Below are 19,866 nucleotides of genomic sequence, written 5' to 3' on the forward strand. Positions count from 1 at the left end.
TCACAAAAATCCTCAGAACTTCAGTGAAAATCACAAAACATTATTAATTATTTCGTTATAATTCCATGAAAATTGCGGGAGCACAAAAGTTCCAGAAATTTAGAAAACCTTCGAAAACTCCACAGAAGGACAGTGGTCTTCAGAAACATTTCGAGAACTTCATAGAAATGAAATCTATGGAGCTTAAGGGGAGATCCGCGAATTTCATGAATTTTTATAAACATTAGCAAAATACGGGAGCATTTGAAACAAGTTTAGTAAGCTCCGAAAATTGGTTGGATGAATTTTAGGGGGAGGTTAGTTTCATAAGTTTTAGAAAATTAGTGGAAAATTTAAAGCAGTTCCAAGATTTCAGAGACGTTAAAAAGTTAACTGAAGTCTTCACATAAGTTCAGAAGATCACGGATGCTTAAATTTTTTTATGACAGTTCAATTAAAAGCCGCGCAGTACAACAAGCTTCATAAGAACTGTGAAAACTTTCGAGAAGTTTTGAGAAAAGAACAGAGAACCTCAGAGCAGTTTCGTTAACATTAGTGAAGTGACAGAATTTCAAAGAAGTTTAGGGAACTTCAGCGAATGATCGTTGGAAAAAAACATTGAAGAAACTTTAAGAATTCCTATGAATTGAAATTATGAAATATGAAATTTCTGAAGAAAAGCTTAAGAATTTGATGAGAAGTATTGTGAGCATCAGGCTAGTTTCTCAAACTACAAAAGAACTTTAAGGCAGTCTCATTAACTTCAGGAAAAATTTGGGAAATTTCAAGTAATTCTAAAGACCTTAGAATAGTCCATTCCATATTCAACGGAGTTTTCCAAATTTCGATGAAACTATCTTCAAATTCAATTTTCTTTAAGTTTTCCTCGGATTTACCTTGAAATTCTCCACAATAAGAAACCCTTTGGAAAGATTCTCCGAATGTTCATTAAATTCATCTAAGATTTCCTTTTGAATCTCTTTACATTCCTTGAAATTCTACTCACTTTGAGAGTCTTCCAAGAATTCATTGGCATTTCTCCTTACAAATTCCTCAGATTTCTTATCATAATTTGTTTGGCAAACTCTCCTGAATTTATTTTCCGAATTCCTATTCTTAGATTTAATTGTAATCCTCCTTTTAGTATTCTCAAGAAAACTCCAAGGACTTATGCTCCGGATTCGTTTTCTCCCACAAACTTTATGAAATTATCCTCTGAATGCCTTTGGAATTTTCTTCTGAAGTTCACATGAGTTGTGCTCCTCAGAAATTCCTAAGAGTTTTCATTTAAACTTACTTTTAATTCAATTCAGGGTTTATTTAAATTCTACTCAAAACTATCAGGCTTAACATGAAATCAAAAATTCTTCAGAACTACCAGCAGATTGCAGATTGCATTTGATGTTTTTCTGAAAGATTTTCCCAGAACTTCCTTGGAATGAGGTCCTTAGAATTTATAATAAAATTCCACGAGCCTTTAAAACAGTGCTGGAATGTGACTCCAGATTCTTAAAAATTGAATTTCAAGATGGAGTCAGATATCGATTTACGGTCTCTAGACGTCACCCTGATTCCGAAAATACCCATATTGAAGGGTTTGTGTTGAACCGATGGCAACTAACGATTTAAAATTGGCTCACTACTTGACTAGCCTATTGGTCCCAAGCAAATCGATTAACGTACCCCATTGTAGTCGAAATTCTAGTACTACACTATGTTTGTTTTGATTCGCTATGAAAGTTTGACAGATAAAATGAGGGGTCCGGGGGTTTTCCTATGTTTCGAGGGACCGAAGAGTGTATTAAAGCTGAGCCAAAAAGTTGAACATGTTTCTTCGGGACCTTCTGGTCTTATAGTTACCTCTATGGTGTTTCCCAGTTTCTCTATAAACAGAAGAATTTCAATATGGCGTCAGACATCGATTTCCAGTCTCTAGACGTCACCCCGATTCCGAAAATAGCCACATTTCATAATACTTCATTTGAATTCCCAGTTTTTCTGTATTCCAAAACCGCCATTTCGACTAGACATTGCATAAATTTATTCATCAAATACAAATTAACTGCCATCACTGGCAATTCAGAATAATGTGCACCACGCATATAAACTATAGATACTATAGATTCCATGGATAAGCGGAGGCAAAGTATAATGTAGCCAAACGAACTGTCAGTATGCGTAGCCAAACGAGCATGACGTCATCATGGTGTTGTTTGAGGGAGAAGTATTGTAATATTATGAGCACAAAACGCTTTCCACGCTTCACATTCCTTCACCATTCCTCGGTTCATTGTTGCAAAGAGTTGCTTTGCACTTCATTTTGAACTTTTTTGCACGAAACAAAACAAAACTGCCCAACGAAGAGCTCTATGATGGCATGAACTTTTTTCACGGATGCCAGTAAGATCATTTAGTTTTCATGGTTGCCAAAACAACTTTTTGTGCCTCTGCTTATCTATGAAATCTATAGTATCTATAATATAAACTAAAGCTCTCTAGTTAAAGCATGGACGACTGTCAGTAGAGCATTTTGACGGTTCGATTGGAACAACTTTTGACAGACGTACATACTTTTACTGTAGGGCTTTAATATAAACTACAACAGCACCGGATCTGTTCTTGAATTCAGAACATCATCCTTGTGAACACGAAAACCGGTACTCGAAAACTAAAACCGCACCGTGTCCGCAACTGGTGAACACGGTGCGGTGTTGCCTTCAACAGCAAAACCGAACCAACACCAATACCAAACACGTGGTACAACATATCAGCACATTGGTTATGATCTAGAAATCCACACCGGTGCTGAACACTACAGAAACTCAGCGCTGAGTACCTGTAGTTTTAGTTTTCTCATACAACCTAGTAGAAGTGACTCTACGCAATGTGGAAGGAAGCGGAACGGAAACGGAAAGTTTGACAGTTTTCACAAATGACATCAAGATGCCTAACCGAAGTCGATTTGGTTCCAACGAGTTTTCAATCCGCTGCCGTTGCCGTTCTGCTGTCATTGCGCTTGGGCCTTTATTCTCAGTGGCCGTGCATGAAACGTATTGTCCTGTTTTTTTGTTCGCCTCGGTTTGATCAAATCCACAATCCTGACTCGAGAACATTATTCCAGCTGGCAGCATCGGAAGCGAGAAACTCTGTCGAAACCTACTGGAACCTCCATTGGCAGCATCGGAAATCTCCACCGGAATCGTGCAGAACCTACTTCACCTAAAACGCGAGAAAACTCCGGCGAAACTCACTGGAACACTGAAAATCTCCACCGAAATCGCTCTGAACCCTCTCCGTCGTGAACATGTGAAAACTCTGTCGAAACTCCCCGTAGCCTCTACCAATAACATAATCTCCACCGAAATCTTGCGGTATCCTCTCCTCTGTGAACACGCAAACACTTCGTTGGAACTCCCTGCAACCTACTTCAGCAGCACCGAAACTCTTCAACGAAATCAAGCAGAAACTCCTTCCACTGCCAACCTCGAAAACCTCCGCCAAAATCGCGCAAAACCTGCTCCGTCGAGAACGTGAGAAAACTTCGTCGAAACTACCTGGAACCTCCCCGCTGGCATAATCTAAAACCTCCACCGAAATCGTGCAGAACCTCCTCCGCTGACAACGCGAGAAAACCGTCGAAATTCCCTGAAGCCTCCGCTGGCAGCATCAGGAATCGACACCGAAACCGTGAGGAACCTCGTCCGACGAGAATGCGAGTAAACGTCATCGAAATTTCGCATTTTTTGTGGACCATGCTGTGTGTAATTGTAATTTTAATTTATTCAGTCAAACGTAATCCTGCTGGATGAACCCTTTATCAGGACAAGGAAAAATTTCCTGAACCTTCGTTGGCAGAATCTAGAATCGTCTCCGAAATCATGCAGAACCTCCTCCGTCGTGAAGGCAAGAACAATTTGTTGAATCTTCCTGGAATTCCCGCTGGCAGCATCCTAAATCGCCGAAATCGCGCGGAACCTCGTCCGCCGAGAACGGGAGAAAAAGCCGTCGATATTCCCTGGAACTTCCGTCAGTAATCATCACCGAAATCATGCGGCACCTTCTCCGCCGACAATGCGAGAAAACTGTGTCTCGAAAACTCTCTGGAACTTCCGTTGGTGGCATCTAAATTCCAAAAGAAATTGTGCGGAACCTCCTTCGCCGGGAACAACTCCGTATCTTGGTTCCGCACGATTTCTTTTGCGATTTATGCAAATGGAAGTTTCAGGGAATATTGACAGTGTTTTCTCGCGTTGTGCCGCGTAACGCGTAAAGCCTATTTGGCTAAACATTGATTTTAAAGCACTTTCAACTCAGAGATCGGAATTCTCGCTCAGCTTCAAGATGAGCGACGCATTACTCAAGCAGCTGTTCGCACCTCTGAGAGTCGACAATATGTTCATCTCTCATTCTTCAACGATTATTCATTTTCCTCTCCCATCCAAACCACGAAAACATCACTCTCTCTTGAGTCCAATGTGATGTGAACCGTTCGAGTCGATATGAATTCTGGGTGTTGATATGAAATCGAATTATTGAGAAAAATCTGTATATGTGGCATCACTGAGTACTTGTTGTCTATCTCATACCGCCGCTAATCCAGTCCCAAAAGCTCAGTTGCGTCTGAAGACAGCTTAAACTCGGGTTCTCGGGATGGGTGAAAAATCATCATCACCGAAAAACAAATGCCGAAAAGGAAACGAAATTATCGGCTGTCACTACCGAGTGAGAAGAAATACTCATGGCTATTTTTCTCAAGAGAATTGCTTTGCTAGTACCAAGTTCTCTCGCTCTTTGCTTGAACGTTTCATTCTCTGTACGGGTGAAAAATGCCGGTTTTGTTCTTACATAATCGATAATTTCGATCTCTGCATTCAACCTAGCGAAAACAATGACGAGAGCCAATTTTATCTGTCATTTGCGGGAGACAATCGAGCATGTCTGTTTCTTTATCGATCAATGTGGTGGAAGTATTGCGATCGTGACGGTAGTTACATCGAACTAAAATAAATCATTTTAGGTGGTAATTCCTCAATTTGGTCCTGCAATATTTTTTGCGTTTTTCGAAAGAAATATCAACACGGCAAATGCGTTAACGACAGAGAATATACTTTTTAAAAGATTGTTTACGGATAGTATGGCAATTTGGCAAATTGCAGATTCTCATGCATATATATCACAACACCGAAAAATCATTCCAGATTAAAACTCAGAGAAACCACTTAAACGCCAATTGATAGCATTCTTATGGAAGTTGTGTTAGTTTTCCATCCCCTGATGCAAAAACAATAGTAAGAACAATGAATTATCGTTAATATACAAAGCAATGATTTTTTGAACATGACAACTCATCCGTGATTTTCCGTGCTGCTGAATTTTGCAAGGCAAAACTCATGGGCGCATGAGCTCACACATGAGTTTTTCCAAACACTGTCTGGAATAATCAATTTCCGTAGGTCGGAGAATAGAGGATTTTTACGAGTTTGCGATCTCCGGTCGGACGTAGGACGTCATTATCACGTAGGCAACCTATCATACGTGACAGCGGGTCCAAGACAGCAAAAAAAAAAACAAATGAATTTAGCTCGGCAGATTTTATACCTCTCACTGTTACACTTTTCAGAAATTTCTGATCCCATAATCTTGAAAATTTATAAACCAGTCTCAGAATCTTTGCTATCTTAGAATTAACTAAATTATTTCCATGGCTCTTATCTCAGGATACCTTTGGACATTTCTTTAAGATTTCCTTAGGATAATTTCGAAATGTCACCAATGATTTTTTTATTGTAGGCACTTTAATTCACTTTAGGTTATTCGTGTCTTGTCCGGGAATGAGATTTGAACTCGTGATCTTTAGCGAGGAAGTTTCTTTCAGGATTCCCCTCGATATAATTTAATGACTCTCTGCGGTGTTTCCTAGAAAGCTTCACCTTAACTAATTTGTAATTCTGTGTAGGACAGGAATTCCCTCCAGAATTGACCACTTTGTCAAGCAGTTTTGGCGTGACTTTTTACCAGCGATTTCACAAAACTGGACCAACTAATTTCTATTTTTTTTTATGAAACGCACAAATGTTGGCTACTTTTCTCGTGGTTCTAGAAGAAAAAATCTCAAAAAAATTTCAAAGTTCGAGTGGTAGTAAACGTCATTTTAACTGCTCGAATGAAGTGGTTAATACTCAGAAAATTCACTCTAATTTATCGTAACGGGTGGCATTTAAAATTTTGGAATTTCTTTCTCAAGCTGCCAAGAAAAGACAAACATACTTGAAGAAGATCTGATTTATTGAAATTAAAGATAGGGGAATTTACGTATTCTCGTCAATCTAAGCAGCGTCCGCACTTCTATTAGCATTTTTTCAGCGTCACGCACATATATGACGTGTCTGTTTGTTAAAATTCATCTGCTGCTTGCTTCTCTATCCATTCCAATCGACAGAATTTTTCAAAACGGGTTGAAAGCGTTTTTACAACGCTCCAAACTTCTCAGGTGAGTGCGACTATTGTCGGCAGCCTCTTTTTCTTCGGCAACCTTCCCATTAGAACTGCATGTTAACCAGCTGTTCTATTATCGGCAACTCGAAATCAGCCCCTTTTTGCAGTGCGTATGCTTCATTTGAAGATAAATCTGGCATAATAGGATTGCTCGGTCGTACAAATATAATCAGATTGAGGCTGAAAGACTAAAGAATCGTTTGGATACATTCAGGGAAGTGTGTTGATGGGAAATCATAGTGAAATTATCGTTTAAATTGTGGTTGCCGAAAACAGTCAATGGGTGCCGAAGCCGACATTTACCCTACATTGTCCATTGTTGAAAAAAAAATTAGTGAACATTTGAAAACGGTCCGTAATCGGATGTTCGGTGAAGCTTTCGTTTGATGTCGGAACAGGAGCGTTGTACGGCCTTCATGTCAACTTTGCGAATGCATCTCTTGATTCTACCAATCAACTGTTTGCAATTCGTGGCTCTCCAGTTATTTTTGCACACCAAGGAGCTCAAAACTCCGAAGAAATCTTCGATTGGCGACACTGAGGCAGATTTGTCGGGTTGTGGTTTTTGGGTACAAATGGGATCGAATGGGAATTCAGGAACGATTGTGTTTTTTTGGCGTAATGCGATGACGCTTTATCCGGCCAAAACACGTATTGTCCATCAGCATGATGTTTTTGTAGAAACGGGATCAAAATTTTCTTCAAACATTCGTTCTGGTACACATATTGATTGATTGCCAACCCAGAGTGCTTGAACCATGGCACGAGAAAGAGAACGAAGTTCTTTTGCGTCCATAATTTTGGCTGGTCTTCCACTACCTTGCTTGCGAGCAGTTGTTGGGGATCTTAGGATATGGTAAACAGTCGAAGCCGCAACATTTTCGCTTTTAAAATGTTGTACCGTATACTTTTTGCCGAGATTTCTGTGTAGTTCGTAGAACTGTACAACGCGCTCGCGAAATACTTCTTGTTTCGACGGCATTTTGAGCAAAACTGAGCAAGCATAAACAAAACAGAAAATACTAGCAGAAAGAGGAGAGAGAGAGCTAACACATACACACTCTTATTTCTCTCTGAGCTCGTTTGTTGTTGAGCATAGAGGCCTCGAAAAAATTCCAAAATTTTAGTTGCCACCCGTTAGTATTCTTTATAATTCCCGCAAGCATATACTTTAATTTCTCTCCATAGTTTATCCTAGAATTACCTTGCAATATTCTTCAGAAATCTCTTGGTATGCCCATTAGAATTTAGAAAGTATTCTTCCAAAATTCCCTTGGATTTCACCTCAAAACTGCATGGGAATTTTCCTCAAAACTCCCTTGAAATTCTTCTGAAAATGGCGTTCACATAATCTCTTGGGATTTTATTGTAATTATGCAACAATTCTTACAATTTGAAATTTAATTAGAATCTCCTAAAGCGCTACTCCGAAGTTTTTGGAAATAATTTAAAAGCTTTCCTTTAGGGACCCCGCCGGAAATTTCTTAAAACTAGCTTGAAATTCTGGTCCGGTATTTTTTTTTTAGTTTATTCAGAGCCATGTTCTTCTTAAATTATTATCGATATTCATTTGGAGCTCTCCTCAGAATTATCCGATTGATTTTCTTTTAAGAGATTTTCAACCGTAGGTGATCATTAAGGGTAGTATCAGAATTGTATCCATAGCATTATTAGGTCGACTCTACGATCTTTCAGACATGTTTACATCTAAGCTCCCAGGAAAGGTTCCTCTTTCCACTAAAAATATCAAACCACTAAAAAATTGCATTGCAACATTACTCAACTGATCGATTCTGCTCGTTCGCAATTGACCATAATGAATAGCGCTCAAGGGTCGTTTTAAAAGGTAGCGATAAAAACAATCCAATATTATCACCATTCTGGCTAGCAGAATTCAACTTTTAACAGTACAACCGAGTGCCTCGACCGAGCACACTCCGGAGTGATAAAACTGAAGTTGAACTAAATTTTCTTTCCACCTAGGACTCTCTCCCCATCATCACCTTCCCCCGTTGATTGCTTTTTCTTTGCTGATTCCATCACAGAGTTCACCATTTACAATAGATTTCTCGAGTGTACTGTTTTCATGTTCATCGAAAACTTTTTTTTCCATGAAATAAAAAGAAAAGTGTGAAAAGCATTTTTACCTTCGGGCGTCGTTCCCGTACCTATACAAAACACCCCCGACATAAAAAAACGTTTCCTTCTGTTGGCACTAGGTAGCCGTCCCGATCCAGAAGCAATGCAAACAATTGTCAAGTTTTCCAACAATCCAAGCGTGAGCATCTTTCACTTGCACACTTGGATGTTGTTTCTTTTCCATGAATGCTCAAGCGAAACGCTCTCTAAACGCTGAAGTGGCTCTGCGGTGCAGTTGCAAAGTTTGGTGTTCTTATTCCAGCACGTTGGGTTTCCTTCGATCTCTGTGTGTGTGTGTATGCACTTGGTAGATAGATGTGCATTCACGAACTTAAAAAGAAGGGTTACAGTTTTCGTACTGGAAGCTATGTCGGCTCCCAGCTGTTCAGTGAGCACTTCCTAAAAAAATCGAAACCACACCTCGTCGCTTTACAATGGAGCCCCTCCGATATCCAATGGAAATACAAGCCAATTTAATAAACTTAATAAATTTGAGCAATAACGTTATCGATGGATACCGGTCCCAAAACGAGCAAACCGTTTTCTATTCTATTGATCTCACCGGAATCCTCCAATAACCACTCTTTCCGGGTAGTAGTTTCCAATCCACTTCTCCAGTTACCACGTGCTTAAGTTTCCATGAACTCAAAGCAACGATGATGCAATTTTCCACCACACACACACACACATACCCACGCACATACTCAGGCACTTTTGCACAACAATTGCATTAAAATTTATTGTCTGTTGAAAGAATGAAAAGGAAGAAAAGTGTGTAAGCACGGTGAAAACTTTGCCATACTTGGAACTGAAGTTGAGATGCGAAGAGGAAAAGTTCGCTGCACATATGATGCGGTTGTTGTTGTGCGTTCGTTCGTAGGTTCGGCGACGGAGGTGTTGAAATATGCGACAGCCGAGGCACTATATATACAATGTACATAGGTACCTACAATCAGTTTTCAAAACAAAACGAACCTGTCCGTCTGTTTGCTACACGCCGGAAAAGTTTGAAATATATTGGTCGTCGTACGGATTCTGTCGAAACCGGCTGATTTATGGACTCTTGTACTGATTTCCCTTTGCTTATGTGCCGATTTTTTTCCCTTGCAGGAGGAACGTGGCGTACAGAAACTGATCGAAACATGCCACCCGGAGGATGACAAGCTGTACATTACCGTGTCATCACCGACCATCAAGAACAAAGCGGTCCAGATTCGACCCTGGCGCCTGGCCGATGCCGACTACGTGCTGGACGCTTCGATGCCGCTAGATCCCCGCAAGACGGTGTTTGTCGGCGGCGTTCCGAGACCACTGAAAGCATGTAAGTGAGACTGTGATTCTATTGCTAGTTTAGTACCTTATATTACGAGTGACTTCGATATCACACAAACGAAAGATTTTGATTCGCAATGTTTGCCAGGTGCAAATCACCGTTCTTAAATAAGCATATGCAAGATTATCATGAATACCTTGATGACCTAGATCTCCAAAACCTCATTGTCATAATTAAATCTGCTTATAATCAAAGAGTTTTCTTCAAATTACAGTACCCATTCGATTTTTGGAACGGTTAGATTCTGGCAACAAACCCACCAAACCGGTTTTTGGCACCGTGCTATAATCCAGGGCTGTTACAAGATTCTCTAAATTTGATCCGCGAAATCCGCGATTTCTCAAAAGAAATCCGCGACTTAAAATACTAATCCGTGACAAAAAAAAGTGTTTTCATTGCCTAAAAATACCATTTGTATGCTACTACATGGCATTTCAAGCTTATTGCTTATAGCATATTAGATTTTTGCGTGCTCTCAACTTAGTGTTCTTTGAAGTACCTTCAAATTTTAATTGAGAGCTTTCTATGCCTGTACCATCATACGCCCAAGGAAGTAGAGAAATTTTCCAACACGAAAAATTAATAGACCGGACGGGATTCGAACTCAGTCGCCTCCAGCATGCACTTGCTTTGAAGCTGCACCTTTACCGACTGAGCTTACCTTTGAAAAAAAAATAACAATGTACAGAGGCGTCGCGTGCCTCATTTGTTTACCTGTGCACCAAACTTTGTTCGTTATAGCTTGCCACCACATATTAGTTTATGTTTTATTTTTCAATGCTCCATGAATTCGAACATATTCTCAATTACTATATTTATCACTATCTAACGTAACATTTGAAGGGCCTATCATCTTGTGTAAACAAAACTTGTACATATGGCCCTTTTTGCGCTAACGAAGTAGGAGAAATTGCAAAACTTGAATAATTCTCGTTTTTATCACGAGGTTTAACTCTTTCGACTGAAGTGTAATGAAGAATATCTGTTAAACACTTCTGAAGCATTTTTTGATACAAAACAGAACAACACTATCAGAATGAACCAGGGGAAGCTCATAAGTTTTGACAGGCGCACCGGCGCCGAGATGGTTTTATCACAGGTGTACAGGAGCTCACGGGCTCCCAGTGTTGGTGAGTTCTTTATTACATATTTTTATTACGTTTCCCGCATAAACGCGAACCATAACTTGACCTTACCAAAAATGGTTAAAAATTGTTTATAATCCCTGCTAAACTTCAACTGAAATGGTTATGGAACTTTACTAGAACGTTTAATGATAAAGTTTTAACCTTATGTATTATGGTTTTTTTGGAAGCGGACCTTACAAATAATGAGTTGTTAAGAACCATTACCATTCAAAATTCTTGTTTTCTCCATATATTTTCGGGAGGAGGACTATATTAGAACCTTTTAACTTATGGTTTGAGAACATTAATGGTTATGGTTATGGTAGTCAGTAAGATCCATGAATAGTTTTGTAACATCGATCAACTTTATGTGGAATATATCGCGAATTGGTTGCCTGTAAATTACTGATTACCAATTCACGATATATTCTACGTAAAGTTGAGCGATAATACAAAACCATTAATGGACCTTACTGACTATCATCACCATAACCATTAATGTTCTCAAACCATAAGTAAAAACGTTCTAATATAGTTCTCTTTTCCAAAATGTACGGAGAAAACAAGAATTTTGAATGGTAATGGTTCTTAACAACCCATTATTTGTGAGGTTCGCTTTCAAAAAACAATAATACATAAGGTTAAAACTTTATCACACAAACGTTCATGTAAAGTTCCATAACCATTTCAGTTGAAGTTTAGCAGGGATTATAAACAATTTATAACCATTATCGATAAGGTCATGTGATGGTTCGCGTTTATGCGGGTTAGCAATGATTTCGATACGGTGCATTTCCAGTGGCTGGGGTGTTGGAATAATTCTTTAGAGAGAGGGCAGGGGTTTTTCCCATGTTTACTTCTATGCTTATTAAGATTATGTTGAACAACAGCGCCGCAAATCATCAATTACTATTAGAGATTTGCATCTTACTAATACCGGTGGTATATTGGAAACTCTTTCGCTCGAAAGCAAAACATATTACAAGAACATCATGATGCGCGCTTGGATGTGTGATTGTCTTCTCAAGTGTTTCTGTTGCGTATAAAGTGGTAATTATTGAAAATCGAAGCAATCACCAGTGTTGGGAAAATATCAAAAAATCAAATCTTATCAACGCCCAAGATGACGCTTGATATTAGTAGACAAAAATGAACAAGCAAACAACTGCTCGGAATATCAAGCTAACAAAACTCACCAGCTGCAAATCTCAACAAACTGTGGTGAGATTGAAATCCATGATTTTTGCTTTACACCCAGATGCAGCCGAAACTTCCATAACGGCTGGCAGCAGTCACTTCGTGTCTGCCATCGGTGAGGAGTAAAAAGAGATAGCAAACTATACTATCTCTTTCGAAGAAAACGATGTGCAACGGAATCATTTTTGTGTCGAGTCAACTCTCAGCTTGATATTGATATGATATATTTTGTTCCAATATCACGCGTGATATTGCGTGCGCATGAGAGCGGAAAAATATCGATTGATTTCTGATTTCGCCAACACTGGCAATCACAAACAAGTAAGAATCTTGCTATCGGAATATAATGATGATGACTTCGAGGACGATATAAACCAACACTTCTTCCTTGTGTATCACCTTTGATGAAGCTCCTAGCAACGACGCAACCATCGGATGAGAGCAGGACTGGCAATGTCATTTCACGCGATATTTACAGAGATACTTCTGTCACTATCATCGGATGAGAAAACGATAATAGAGATTTTCTTCAAAATCTCATCGAATTTTTCGTCATGACAAAACGTGACAGTGTTGTGATCATCGTAATTACTAGCTCATTTATTGCTTTTAAAGTTACTTGTACCGAGAAAATCGTAATAATATATTCACCCTACCGATAACATACGGTTTCTTGCTTGAATTAATCTAAACCAGTTAGAAATGTAGATGTTAAAACCGCAATAGACTTATTCTCATGAGTGCTTGATCATTGGAAAATGACAAGAAAGCTAATGATAGGTAGTTTCGTCTCGTGATAGTGAGAGGACCTGTTTTCTCATCCTCACATGACGGCCGTGATATTTACCAGCTCTGGATGAGAGATTTACAACTGACAAGAGAGTGAGAGCGAGCTTTTGCACTCTCCTCCTACATTACTCTCTTTGCCTGCAATCAGATATCCAAGTGCACAGCTAGAAATGCACGCTTTAGTAGGGTTACCATATGGTATCCTAAAGGAGGACATGTCCTCCTTTTCAATAATTTTTCTGCATCCTCTTTTTGCCCGAAAATGTCCTCCTTTTTAATCCTTTCATTTTTCCAGTAACATATTCATAAAATTGTTTTCAAAGATTGTTTGTATTATTTGTTTAATTATGTCACAACCTCATCTTATCTAGAAAATGTCATTCGATGGTGGGACTAGGAGTATACTACAGCTGTCAACCCCCCTACATTTAGGCTGCGGTCCATTTGATGAATCTTAACTTAAATTTGACAGATGGAAAATTTTCAAATAAACCTGCTATTCTACCAGACATATTTCAGACAAACCAGGAATCAATTTTGACAAACAATTTCTCGAAAATCGGAGATCGAACATTATAATTTATTTTCGAAGTGTCAGTGAAAATTCATTGAATGATTTAATTTGATTATGTACATGATAAAAGTTGGGATGGGTTTAAGACTGTAAAGCTGTAGTTTTCATCCAAATCAGCTAGACTAGATCATTTCCAAGTATCAAAAATGAATTATGAAGGCTAGTTTGATACATTTTTCAGAAGTATAACAAGAAGATTAACTGAATTGGTAACGACTACAAGTTATGACAATCTCAATTGAACCTTTGCAAATCTTGAATTTTGTGATAGCGCACATATTATTGAAACGTTTGATAAAAACTCATTGTCCTCCTTTGATGTTAAGAAAGGGAATCATTGCCCTCGCTAATCTCCAAACCTCAAATGAAATGTCCTCCTTTTCAAGTTTTTTATATGGCAACCCTACACACCAAAAAATTCTTAATTTTACTGGCGATGTAAACATCCATGCATGCAAACATTCATACATGTAAACTTCCTTTTCACGTAAACTAGCAACTTGCAAGAAATGTTGCAAACAAAAGTGGACAGTTGCATACAATATATGGGATATTACATGACATGTCTCATAAATTTACACGATCTATAATCTAAACTTGTATGATATATGACGCTCCATTTATGTGCATCATAGTAACGGAAATTTACACTATTTTTTTTAGCTGTGTACGCTTTAGGCACCTATACATCACAAATGTTCTTCTAATTTAAACTCACACATTCAAACCGGTCTGCAAGTATGATACACGTCCAAAGCGTACCAGACTGCTGTTTCCGTGTTGCTCCCGTTTGACGCGTGACTGCTGAAAGTTTCAATTACAACTAGTGGTGCAACCGCCATGTTTTGTGGAAAATGTGTGGTATATTTCAAGAGGTGATAAAAGGTCTACTAGGCTTACACCACGCATTTGACCATTCACAAACTTGTCACCCGCCACGCAAAAAGCTCGCATTTAGGTGCACTATTTAACGAGTGTTGTCATGGTAGTGATATCGAAATGCTTAGAAATCAATGCATTAGGGATTAGGCAGACCATCCGAACTGAATGTAATCCTTTTTGAAGCAAATCAAGGTCGAAGATTTAATTGAGCCACACTAAAAAATAGTGTATTCATGGTCGCTGGTGGTCTGGAGTAAAGAAGTACAGCAGTGACCAGAAAATCTATAAAAATATAAACACACGGCGCGGTTGTGTATTTACATGGATATTTCTTGGCGTCTGTCCAATGGTTAGACATTTTCATATTGTTTTATTTCTAATATGAACCTAGCACTTTTCGTTGTCAAATCATAACCGAATCGTATATATGTGACTTTGTGGATCATGCACGACTTATTACTATGTATACTGGAAATTATAGGTTTTCAAAATCGTCCAGGACATCAGTTGATTTGTTCTACTAGATCAACCAAAACTGCAATAATATATGTAGTATCGAAAAATGTCCAATTAGATTCAAAGTGTCTATGTGGATCTATTTCCGAGTAATCCAGATGTTTAAGGTTCTTCAAATCGTCCTGGAGTTCAGATAACTTGATCTACTAGATCAACCGAGATTGGGACAATGTCTTTAGTATCGAAATATTTCCAGACAGATTCACAGTGTCTATGTGGATCATGCATAAACTATTGTCAGGTATAACAGGTGTTTTAAGTTTTCCAAATCGTTCTGGAGTTCAGATGATTTATTCTACTACCATTCAACCATGACTGGGATAAAGTCTGTAGGATCGAAATATGTCCAAACAGATTCATAGTGTCTATATGGATAATATAAAATATAAAATAACGTATTTTTTCCATTCAAAGTGTTGTTATGTTACTTCATACGCGAAGTTTGCGTTTTTCAGAGATGGTTGGAAATGCTATCTAACATGAAGCTTTAGTGTGATCATTTATTAGCTAAAGAATGGTCTTAAAAGAGGGTAGGTACCCGAGCAAAGTCGGTTAACAAAATGAAAGCAAATCGATATTAAAGTTTGCAGTTCCTATCATAATGAAAACTCATTTTGATTTCGATTTTCGCGACAGAAGTCTGATATCATATTGTGCTTTCATTATGCAGTCAAGACTTTTAAAATCAAAGCAACTTAACTTGAAGTTCTGCTGTTAATTTCTTGTTTAAAATTTGATTTAAGTTCATCTGTCGTTGAACTAACTAATATTGTTTATTTATTTTGTTTAACACATTTTAGGTCATTCGTGGCTAGCCCGAGGTGACATTTGAGCTCAAATCTTTCAGCGTGAGAAGCATGGATGCTAACCATTTACGACAGGCCCGTATTAAGTCAAACATTATGAATTCAAAATCAGTAATCAAATTGATTTCATTGAACGCAGAATTAGTTTTCCGTTTGATTCAACAGTGTAAAATTTTGCTCTCATTTTTGCTGTGTTATTATATTTTTTGGTTAAGTCAACCAAAATGAGATCAAATGGAGTATTCAAAATAAGTTACATCATAACAGCAAATTCTGATTTCAATTTGATCTCTAACTTTGCTCGGATAGATAGTTCCGTTAGAGTACGGCAGTATGAAAATTAAATAGAAGTTGAAAATGAGCGAAGGGCCATTAATGCAACAGTAGTGATGAAACGTTGCTAGAACTATTCCACAATCGCATGCAGTATTTGAGCAAAGTCAGTCGCACACTTTTTGCCTGTAGATTTGAACACATACTTCAAATCACCGCGTACATCGTTCGGGTTAGGCAAAGAGTGTTCGTTTGACTTGCACTGTCGCATTAATGGTCCTTCGTTCATTTTTAACTTCTGGGTCGCGTTTGACAGAAAAGTGGTTCGTTTTCTCCTCTTCTCTTAGACTGAAACGTTCCTCTAACCTGACCGTCCATAAGGTTAAAAGGAACGCACATTATTTCATTTATCGAAATGATCGTCTTGATGGAGCCTGTGGTGGCGTTCCCTAATAAAAAATAACCATAAACGAACGATAACCCAAATAATTGAACTTTTCCACTAATGGTTTGGAAGATACCCAGAACACGTCGTTAAGCAAAATAACCATAACAATTTTATTAGGGTTGCCATCATTGTTATACGTATCAAACATCAAATTCTTTCTTCGTTAGAAACCAAAGTTTTTGAAATTTTGGGAGTTTCTGTTGAAGCAAAATTTGGACAATTGACTTTTATAGTTGCCCATTGGCCATTCTAATGTGTAGGCCAGCAAAAGAATTTTCTCAAGGGTGACGCTAAGAAACAAACCCGTCATATGTCTAAATTCTTCTTTATTGGTTATTTTAATGGAAAACACCGCTCATGGAATAATGCTCAAATCAATTCCAATGGTAATATTCTGTTTGATGATTGTTCTGTACGTTATTACACTGTTCAATGTCCAAACAGCCCTACATGTTTTCTGCAGCAAAAAATCCTTCAACTATTTTTTTGGTCTTAACTGATCCATGTCAACTTTGTAGCCAATTGGTTACCCATGCTGACTTCGGTTCTGATCACTTTCCAGTAGCTTTTGAAATATCCCAAGAAATGTCTAATCTCAACAGCTCTACTTTCAATTACCATAGAGCTGATTGCGAGCAATATTGTTCATGGAATATAGTTTCGATCCAAATATTCCTTTGCAAACCAAAGATGACCGTAAATTTGGAAATGTTTCCGGTTGTGCAATATAGACTAAAATTAAGCATAAACCCAAAAAATCAAAAGTCAAAATTGGTCATTACTAAGACAGCAGCATTTTTCCTGAGACGAATTCGGACCTGTGTTCGAATTCTTCATAATTTGTCTATAGTTTAACTTCCCTGAAGCGCAAAAAACTATACAAGATTTTATTAGAATATTCTCAAACATTTCCTTTTGAATCTTTTCTCATCGTTTATTTCAGAATTCTGCTAAAATAAGATGGAGATTCTCTCTGAGAGTCCATAAAAAAAATTATTTATGACAGTCTAGAAATTCTCTGCAGATTCATCAAAAGTAAAAACCATGAAAATCGACCTTAGATTATCTTCAAATGTTTCATCTTTTCTAGGAATTCGCTGAAAATTTCTTCTAAAATTTTGCTCAAAATTCGCGTTCTCATTTGAATTCCTATTAATTCATTTAATTTTCATTTGTTAATTCTCATTTAAATTCCTAAACAATTCACTTCAGAATTGTCTTGAAATTTTGTTCAGAATTATTTTGGACTTCTCCTCTAAATTCTTCTGCAATTTTATTTGGAAGATTCCTTAAAATTCTCTAGAAATTCATTTCGTGATGGCCTTCAACAAAATTTCTTTGGAATTTTACGCTCAAAAGTATATTTTCTTGGTATTTTTCACGGATCCTGGGATCCTCTTCACAATTGATTTGGAATTTTCCACTGAGTATTTAAAATTTTACTCTGCAATGACACAAGTGTACACAAGTTACAGGATAATATGGTTGTTTCTCGATTACTTTTTCAAAGAGAACCACCAGCTCCTGCAAACAATGCATCCGATCGTCGACCCGGCGCAACCGGCAGCTCGCACACGCCTACCAACACCACTAGCAGGTAGAGGAAAATTTCCCTATCTGATGATAGTGCTAGCATGCGTGGACGAGCCGCCTACAAAAGCCGATACGCTCCCTTGAAAAAGTTATCGAGATTTCTACTAATTAATGAATTATTGACAATTACCTCTAATGATCCTTGGCTCCACTATGATTTTAACTTACCACTTTTTTGATTATTTATCAAATACCTCTTCGAGTATATAACGCCCCGATGCCTCGTTGGTTTCTGGTCTCATTTGGATTGGTCCTGAATTTGTTTGATATCCTGTTCGAAGTTATTCTTTTCCTTCTCCTTAGTCAATTGAAATCACCGTGTCTCACGTCATGATTCACCATTCATAAAGATAATAGGTTAAAAGGGAGTAAAACATACATAAAGGTAGATTAGTATTAGTTGTACTTGATTCAAACACTAGAAAGAAGCATAGATAAGTGCAATGGACAAGTGTTAGTTCCGGGATCATTTTAGTGTTAGTAGTTATGTTAGTTTTGATCCGTATTCAGCCCTGTCGGCCCCTCCAGCACTATTTGCAGCAATTGTGATAAGATTATGCGACACTGCTACTACTACTACTATGTTAGATGTATGACTTGTCAATTTTCGCAACGCAATGTCTTTCAATAAATCACTCAATCAATTTGATGTTTGAAAATTTGCTCAAAAGGGTTTTGTTGACGCATCATAGCTTACCGAAACTAAAGCACAACAATCCTAATTCTTATTTCAAACCTATCAACATATTTAAAACATCTTTCCTAAAACTTCACTTGTTCGTAAGCGCCTGGTTGAAGATATGACTTTCGCTATTGACATTGTCTGTAATTAACAAATACACTAAATAGGAAGATTTATTATACAACTTCAAAGGCTAATCGCCTCCCTAAGCGGACCCCCCGCGTCCTATCTCTTATGTTAATTAACTTTCTGAATTTTTTAATTGAAGTTTATTTAATAAATAACTGAAATCTTTAATTTACCTACACAATCATAACCCATGCTTTTTAACTTAAATTTAACGTGTTTCAAGTACTTCTGGCTTTGACATATATTAATTATATCTTTGTTCGTCCCAGGTGACACCTTCAAGTGACTAAAATGCTTCACTTTGAAGTAAGTTTCCAAGCTAATTTTAAATTGTATATTGTATAGGGTAAATGTTCCAATTACGCTCTCACGCTTCCACTATGTCGCGCCACAAAAATACATATGGGTATGTCACAATAGAAGCACACCACAGTGGAAATCCCGAGTCATAGTTAAACACTTATCCCAAATCAAAATGAAGCACATATAAGATTAGTTACAATACCATGTACAAAAATGATGTTTAACATTGTTTCCTGAGTAATACTTCAATGAAAACAACAACGAAAGCTTGTCACGCAAATAGAAGCAGCACCGTTGGGCACTTTCTGAAATATTTCAATAGTATAATTCCCTTGCAAACCCAAATAAATCTATCTGCGTAAAAAATAAAAATTAAATAAGAGTGATTTGCGGCAAAACCCGCCAGTATCACACCCAACGTCAGTGCCTATACTGTCCGTAAAAGCAAAACTGTCCCATATGAATAGGAAATCAAGCAAAGATGGGACAATTATGCGAGTATCGGCAGTATACGTAAGCGTACTACGACGCGGCACTCAATCAAAGGAGTAACAAGTGTGATACTATCACTGCTAGACTAGATCTTTGGTTCTCTCATGCA

At 37.9% G+C, this 19,866-nt stretch overlaps 2 protein-coding genes across 2 annotated transcripts in view; both read left to right on the top strand.

Moving 5' to 3' along the window:
- Window positions 1–19,866, top strand: part of orb2 — a 1,372,010-nt gene that overhangs the window by 1,345,647 nt on the left and 6,497 nt on the right. Inside the window, 1 exon segment of the mRNA XM_065224014.1 lies at window positions 9,724–9,934. Coding sequence (XP_065080086.1) covers window positions 9,724–9,934 — 211 coding nt within the window.
- Window positions 1–19,866, top strand: part of LOC135702960 (uncharacterized) — a 161,982-nt gene that overhangs the window by 107,325 nt on the left and 34,791 nt on the right. The window lies entirely within an intron of this gene.

The sequence above is a fragment of the Ochlerotatus camptorhynchus genome, unplaced genomic scaffold (assembly GCF_037179485.1).
Source record: "Ochlerotatus camptorhynchus isolate MF236.1 unplaced genomic scaffold, CSIRO-AGI_Acam_v1.1 ptg000203l, whole genome shotgun sequence".
In the NCBI taxonomy this organism is placed as follows: domain Eukaryota; kingdom Metazoa; phylum Arthropoda; class Insecta; order Diptera; family Culicidae; genus Ochlerotatus; species Ochlerotatus camptorhynchus.